This window comes from Poecilia reticulata, linkage group LG8 (genome assembly GCF_000633615.1).
Source record: "Poecilia reticulata strain Guanapo linkage group LG8, Guppy_female_1.0+MT, whole genome shotgun sequence".
Taxonomy (NCBI): domain Eukaryota; kingdom Metazoa; phylum Chordata; class Actinopteri; order Cyprinodontiformes; family Poeciliidae; genus Poecilia; species Poecilia reticulata.
The window spans coordinates 18,161,923-18,169,767 of NC_024338.1; the positions used below are offsets into that span (position 1 = coordinate 18,161,923).

The following is a 7,845-nucleotide window of genomic DNA, read 5'->3' on the forward strand; positions in this document are numbered from 1 at the left end:
CTGATCCTCTGATTGGCTCAGCAATGTAACCTGATCCTCTGATTGGCTAAGCAATGTAACGTGATCCTCTGATTGGCTCAGCAATGTAACGTGATCCTCTGATTGGCTCAGCAATGTAACGTGATCCTCTGCAGTAAGTGATGGCAAAGCGGGGCGTCRTCACGACTTTACACARGTGTGTCTTTACCTCCGTGGCAGAGGCTCCGCCGAACCCCTGAGACCGACTCACCGAACCCCTGGGGTTCGATCCAACCAGGTTAAGACCCAAAGCCTCAAAACATGATAACTTAGCAGCATGGCTGCAAAGTAGAAATAAACGAGGAATGACTCAGGCCTTTTGCACAAACTTTAAAGTTGTTGTTTGACTCTGGGAAAGAGAAACGTTTTAGTGTTGACCTGTTTTTATTTTGACAGAATGGGACCAAAAAATGAAGACCATGAACTAAAAGCCAGCGTCTGTTGGATGAGAGGACAGAAAAGAGCCAGACTTCATGAGTTTGTTGTTTGTTTTCTCTGCTTCTTGCTGATTGGTTGGTTTGCTTTACCTTGCAGGTGATTTGGAGGCTTTTCAGCCAGACGTTGAGAAGTCGGCCTCCTGTCCAGGTGGATTGGTGGAAGAGACGGACTTCACTGATGCATGCCGCCCGGTCCTGCTGGAGCTAAAACACGCCTGCTCTGTTCACACCTCTCGGTGAAGAACGACGGTTATGAATTCACACGACAGATAAATTTGTTTTCCTCTGTCGAAGAAACTTTTGCACAAACCTCCCTTCCAAATTCAGCATGACCAACACCAAGAGTTGAGTCCAGAAGAAGGTGAGGCTTTATTTGTGCTTTTCTTTTCAAATTGAATCTAAAATATATATTTTTTTAATTTATCAAATGATAAAATTCATCTGGTTGTTTTAAAGGTGGTCTAAAACGCTTCATTGACCTGGTTAGGATAGATATGTTGCCTATTTAAAACATGATTATTTGTAGAGATTTTAGTTTAGTTTAGGGCGTCCTGTCACTTTAAATCCAAATCGCGCCACTGTTGGCCACGCCCCCAAAATAAATGTTTAAACTCACAGTGAAAATGGCTGCAAAAAGATCTTTGAAAAGCAGAAGTGGAGCCTCCTGCGCAACCAATAAGAAAGCAACAAGTGGTTTCTGATTAGCAAGTCAAGAGGAAAACACTTTTCTTTTCCAGCAGCCATTGTACAGCATTAAAACCGGCTCACCAAATATTCTGGAACGTAGGTTGCCAGGTAACGGGCCTGGACTCAGCCGGGGTTGCTAGGTAACGACCCAATGGCCGTGGAATTTGACGTAAAAGTTGGGAGGTTTTTGAAATGCCTCATTTTTCAAACATCAGAAATAATTGACTTATTACCAAAAAACTATTCAGTGTTTTTTTTTTAAGTGTTTGGACTGTTCCTTGGACCAGATCAGACCCAAACGTACAAAAGCGTGGAAAATGTGGATTCTGCAAACTAGGACCCCTTCAAACAAGGAAATAAACACAAATTACTTATTTTACTCGCTCTGTGTGACTCCACCACGTGTTTCAGAGACGCAGCTTAAGAAAACCTGTAATTGTGTAAATTACTGTGTAATTACAGAAAACTACTGGTCAGTTTTAGACATCGACACTGAAACCACAGGAGATAATTGCCAACATGGTTCTGTGAAATTAGGCGGGCAAACCGTTGATTCAATAACCTGGCTTCAAATAAGGTAAAAATATAAATAGTTAATGCTGATATTTAGGAAGCAAAAACAGAAAACCAAATTTTCTGAACATATTTTTGTACAATCAGTGATAAAAAGAAAGTACACCCCTATTTCAAATCCACCTCTTGGTCTGTGATTCTTTTAATCAACTGTGAATTTACAGAAACACGCTGCAGATTCAAAAACAATAATTATTTATAAAGAAGAAGAAATAACTGAAAAGGTTTGTGTGGAAAAACTAAGTACACCCTTGCTACTTCCACTGGATTTCAGAATCGGCTTCAGTGAACAAGATTGGGTGAACAGATGGAGAATTTGACTTCGACTTCAAGCGTTCGCAGCTCACAGATATAAAGTATGAATATATAACCATTAGAGGAAACAAAATAAAGGATAAAAAATGGTTTCTGAATATATTTGGAGATTTGTGAGTCCCGCTAACACAAAGCTAGTTGCACTATTCCCATTAATTGTAACTATTAGCTCTGCTAAAGCTAAAGTGCTACACTAACATGGTATTTAGCAGAAGCTAATGCTAAAACACTACATTCCTCTGTGTTGATACCCACAGCACTGCAAAACCACACAATTATACCAACTATTTTTGGTCTAGTTTTTAAATATCTCTGTACACTTTAAATAAGACAAAAATAATGTAAAAAAAACTTTTCTGCGTGATATAGGAGCTTTTTTTTTAGTCAATAATTCCTCAATATTAATGAAAAAGTTCTAGTTGGAAGTGACACAACCTGCCAGTGAAACAAGACATTTTCCCATAAAAATGTCTTGTTCCACTGATTGGTTATTTTCATCAATATTGAGGAATTATTGGCTTAAAATCAGCTCCGATATTTGCTAAAAAGTTTATTTTTTGTTAGTTTTGAATTATTTTAATTGTACTCAGATATTTCAACTAGAAACTAGACCAAAAATACTTAAGATTTAGTGTTTTTGCAGTGTTCTGGGATCAATTTAGCGCTTTAGCATTAGCTTCTGCTAAGTACCATGTAGGTACAGCACTTTAGCGTTAGCAGAGCTAATGGTTACGGTTGGTGCTTTAGGAATAGCACAACTAGCTTTTTAGCTAGCGGAGCTCAGAACTGCTTCTTTAAAGGTAAAAAAAAAATCCTACACAGTTCTTTTATCCTTGGTTTTATTTCTTCTAACGATTTTGTGTTTGCAGTATTTGTGTCAATAACATGTTGATAGCATCAAATTTGTTGTTGCACACAAACCTGAGCTGTTGCTCTTCAGGAAGTCAATCAGACTTTTCTAAAAGTCTCTTCAGTCTAAATTAAAAAGGCTGGGTGACTTTGGTTTGCACAGACTTTCAGTATTTTAGACTCAAATCTGTCCAGAATGCGACAAACAATTTAAATTCCTCCACGATGATGTGAGGGGCTAATAAAGTCTGAACTACTGGGAGCATTTGCTGCTACAGGTGGGTCTAAAAGCTGTTAAATCATAAATTGCTTCCTCATTTTGGCTTCATCTTTAATAAATAATGAAATCTGTTGCGCTCTGTTTTGCACGCTTGAGGTAGGATTTAATTAATTTAACATCTTGGTAAATACCAGGTCCTTTTTATTTTGCCCTGAGATTTAAAACATTAGAATTTGAAGAGGTTGTATTTTATTTTCACCACGTCTGTGGAGAAGCAAATGTTAATTTTCTGCCAGCATTTGCAGAAATTGGCAGCTGTTATTGTTCTGGTGGAGACAGAAAACACACGTTAGTGTTTAGTCTGCAGAGTGAATCGTGTTAAAATGACACAAAACTGACTTACAAGTAACTTTTCAGCAAGACATAAAAACTTGTTTTAAGTAAATAACTTCTTAATTTTGATTTAAAATCTTCCAGTAGCAGATTACTTTATGATGGGGATGTCAAAACCTTTTCTAACCAGAAAAGGACAAAATCAACTAAAAAATAAAATAAAATAAAAAGGTTTGTATTGAGAAATTTGTTTTCCTGCTCAGCAATAAACTAAGCATGACATATTTTGATTAAAGAAAGAAAATATAATTTTTGTGAGGAAGTTCAAAGGGTTTCTTGTGTTTTCATTGGCTGCAAGAAAGGAAACATTTTACTGATTTATTTGGATTTAACAAAACTGAAAACGATTTTGTGTCATAAATTAAAAACATAATTTATGTCACTCATTACTTGAAAAAGTTTTAATAATGTAACTAAAAGCACTTTAGGGGCCTTCTTATAAGCTGAAAAATTGCTTTTAGTTGGTTTGTCTTATTTTCCAGTATACCAACATATTTGCACTGGAAACTAAACCAAAAATAGTTTGTAAGATTTGGTGTTTTTGCATTTTAAAGTTAAGATGAAGTGAGCCAGACGTTTGATTTTCCGTGTCTTTCAGGGCATCGCAGCCTGGACCAGGACCCCCTCCCGCCCCGCCGAGCCGCTGCTGTTCTTCCTGCGTCGTCTTTTCCAGTTGACTCCTCGTGAAAGAAGGTGGACGGGCCGACGCTGTGCTTCTGCAGGAGGCCGTCCGATCGGAGAGGGCGGCGAGGGCGGCGCTGTCATCGGCTGACTGCTGCGGTGGGAGTGCGATGCGGATTGGAGCATGTCGGGGGACTGGGACGAAGACCTGTGTAAGAAGGCGCTGACGCTTTTGGAGGAGCTGTGCTTCAACTCCCAGAGGGTTTACAGCCAGAGCAAACAGTGCCAGGAGTTCAGCTACCTGGTGAGGGGCCACAACAGGCAGCTGGACACAGGTAACCCCCGTCAAACCTGCTAACACCGAGTTTCACTGCAAAAACAATTAATCCTCCCAAGTTTGCAAATATCTTAGTTCACTTCAAATAAAGAGCAATATATAAATGTATTTTCAGAATTTATTTTCTTTTGTTTTTGCATATAGAGAAGCATTTGTGGGCACCGCTAGCTAAAAAGCTAGTTGCGCTATCCCAAAAGCACTAATCCCAAACATTAGCACCGCTAGCGTTAAAGCGCTAAACCCACCTGGTATTTAGCCAAAGCTAATGCTAAAGAGGTAAATTGATCCACAACACTGCAAAAACATAAAAATCTTACCAAGTAACCAAACATTGTTGGTCTAGTTTTTAGTGCAAATATTTTATTATACTTGAGATAAAACGAAACAAACTTAAAACCAAATGTTTTAGGATGATATAGAGGTTTGTTTAAGGTAAATATTTTTTAAATATTAACAAAAAAGTACAGATTATTTCACTAACAACGAGACATTTTTCCTATAATCTGCAGGTGGAAGTAGAACTGGGTTGCTAGGCAACGGGCTCGGCTTGGCTGGTGTTGCTAGGTAACCGCGCCAGTGGAACTGGAACTTTTTCATCAATATTAAGGAATTACTTACTTACATCAAGCTCCTGAACATTGGTCAGGAAGTTACTTTTAAGTTATTTTTTTCTTATTTCAGGTTTTCTAAGATTTTCACAGGACCAGAAAAACGTAAGGTTTGGTGTTTCTGGTTGGTGCAGCAGATTGTTTAATAAACTCCTGAAAATCAAATCGATTCTCTTTGATTGGGGACCAAAATGTCCGTTTGTTACATTTTCAGCTGCTTGTGCTTCACTTTCACAGCAGAAGACATTTTTCCCATGTTGCAAGTAAAATAATCTGCCAATGGATTAATGAATTTTTCATAACTATTATGTAAATTTGTACCTAAAACAAGCCCGTATTTTTTGATAAAAAGTTATTTATAGGTCAGATTTGTCTTATTTCAAGTGTAGTAAGATATTTCGACTACAAACTAGACCCAAATTTCTTGTTGCTCTTTCTGAAAATGACCTTTTTTTGAGCCTGTTTGCTCCAGTTAATAATTAATCGATTACAAAATTGGATGACAGTCGTTTTAATAATCACATGAATTGTTTTGGCAATAATGTTATGATGTAAAAAAGAAACCAAATTGTGTTTCGTAACTGTGATCTTGGTCTAATATGCTTTGTTTTTACTTAGGATTGGCTTTTACATATGTGTAAACCCAAAATTGTTGTCCTTCACTGGCCTTAAACTGATTAATATTCTGATTTAACCAGGAGGTTTGACCCTGAAAAGACATGAAACATGCTGTTTAGCTGTTTAAATGATCTCACTGAGTTAAAGGAGTAGCTATGGATAAATCCTGCATTATGTAAAAGAAAAGAAGTGGCAGTAAAAATGTGTTCGCTCGCATTTTTAACTGTAAAAAGAAGAAAACGAAGCCAAACTCATGCTTTAAGCGTGTCAGAAACGGCTGCTGCTTCCTGGTTAGTTATGGATGAAGCTTTGGATAAACGTTCGGCCGTGAAAACACGATTTCACGGCCGTGACGGAGGAGGAAGCATCAACACATCTGAAACGTTTTTTTAGAATAAACAGCTTCTCCTTCAGGGCATACAGTTTGCTCAAGATCCTGCTTCGAATACATCCAAACACATTTCCCTCCTAAAGATAACTTTCATTTCCAGGTCAGTGTATTCAGGAAGACCACAGATGTTTGTTTCCCCCGAGGGGAAAGAACGGATCTAAAGGCACCTTTAAAGTCTCCGGGGACAGAATTTAAGAAACCGGCCTCCGAAAACAGGATGGAATCCGTGTATTTATTTTATTCCTTTGATCAAAGAACAAATAACAGGATCAAAAACTGCATGATCAGCATTAAACACATCACTGAGTAAAGAGTGAGTGGCAATTATGACAAGGGAGCCGATCTGAGAGGCGCTCAGAATAGTTTGAAGCTGAGACGACTCGGAAAAACAAACCATGAAATATTCATGTTGCGTATTGAAATGTTGATGGTTGGAGTCGTTGCATTTCGTTTAAGATGCCCAAAGGAAACAAGAGGCTGTTATTTACACGAACAGCTAAGCTCAAAGTTACTCATGGCAGATTTACGTAGATTCAGCTGGTGACTGATGGAATATCGATGTTTCAGCTCAACGCAGAGGCTTCACTGCAAAAACACAAAATGTTACCAAGTAGTTTGGTCTAATTTTTAGTGTCATTATTTAAGGATACTTGAAATAATACAAAGAAATTTTTCATCAAAATGTAGGAGCTTATTTTAAGTTAAATAATTCCTTAATGTTGATTGAAAATTACTGGTTTCACTGAAGATTACTTCACTTATAACAAAACATTTTCCTCGTGTTCTAAGTGAAGCCAATGTAAGTACAGTTTTAAAGGATTTCTCCCAGTGTACAAGACGTTACATTGGATTTTTTTTTTATTTTTGTACAAAATCGTTCTTAGACGGTGAGAATTTAGTCTGCTCAGTTCAGAAGGTTTTAGGGCGTCCTGTCACTTTAAATAAGCTTCTGCTGGCCACGCCCACTAACTCAACGTTTACACGTGAAAATGGCTCCAAACGCATGCGCAATTTTCCAACTTTACATTTTTGAAAAGCAGACGTGGAGCCTCCTGCACAACCAAGAAGATTGCACCAAATGGTTTCTGCAACAACAAATCACTTTTCTTTTCCAGCAGCCATTGTACAGCAGTAAAAGCAGTTGTCTGGTTCTGTTGCTAGGTGACGGGCTGGGCTTGGCTGGGGTTGCTAGGTAACGGCGCAGTGCCAGTTGAATTCGACTCAACATTTAGAGGGTTTTTGAAACGGTTCATTTTCCAGATACAAAAAAAATGTATTCCCAATAAATGGCTTCTTGTTTTCTTTTGTTTTAAGCGTTTGGGTTCATTTAAAGGCAGTCGAGACCCAAATGGAAGCACAGAGACGTGCAGTGTGAATTTTGGATAATAGGTCCTGATTGGCAGATCCCACTGTTCCCAGCTTCACGTCTTCCCAGTTGCTTCTGGTTGTTTCCCTGTGGAATCGGTCACTTCCATTTTCACTACTTAGTAAATCCCTGCAGGGTTCTTTGGAGAGGCTAGTGGCCAGTTTTACCCCGCCATCGTGTTTTTGGATTTTGGCAGGAAGCGGGTGTACCCAGAGAGAACCACACATGCACAGGGAGAACGACGGCAATGAAGCAAGACTAGTTCCTACCATCATCTGCATTATCAGGTCCATCCATCCATCCATCCATTTTCTTTCACCCTTGTCCCTCAGTGGGGTCGGGAGGGTTGCTGGTTCCTCTCCAGCCAACGTTTCGGGCGAGAGGCGGGGTCACCCTGGACAGGTCACCAGTC

General features: G+C 38.8%; 1 protein-coding gene across 2 annotated transcripts in view; it reads left to right on the forward strand.

Annotated features, from left to right (window-relative positions):
* Window positions 1–7,845, forward strand: part of syt3 (synaptotagmin III) — a 58,523-nt gene that overhangs the window by 10,660 nt on the left and 40,018 nt on the right. The window contains exons 2-4 of one of the 2 annotated variants that reach the window (XM_017306283.1): window positions 553–691; window positions 783–816; window positions 4,091–4,448. In XM_017306283.1, the coding sequence (XP_017161772.1) occupies window positions 4,298–4,448 (151 nt within the window). In that variant the 5' untranslated portion in view covers window positions 553–691; window positions 783–816; window positions 4,091–4,297. Of the gene's footprint in view, window positions 1–552; window positions 817–4,090; window positions 4,449–7,845 lie in introns of both variants that reach the window. The other variant, XM_008416388.2, reaches the window with a different exon arrangement.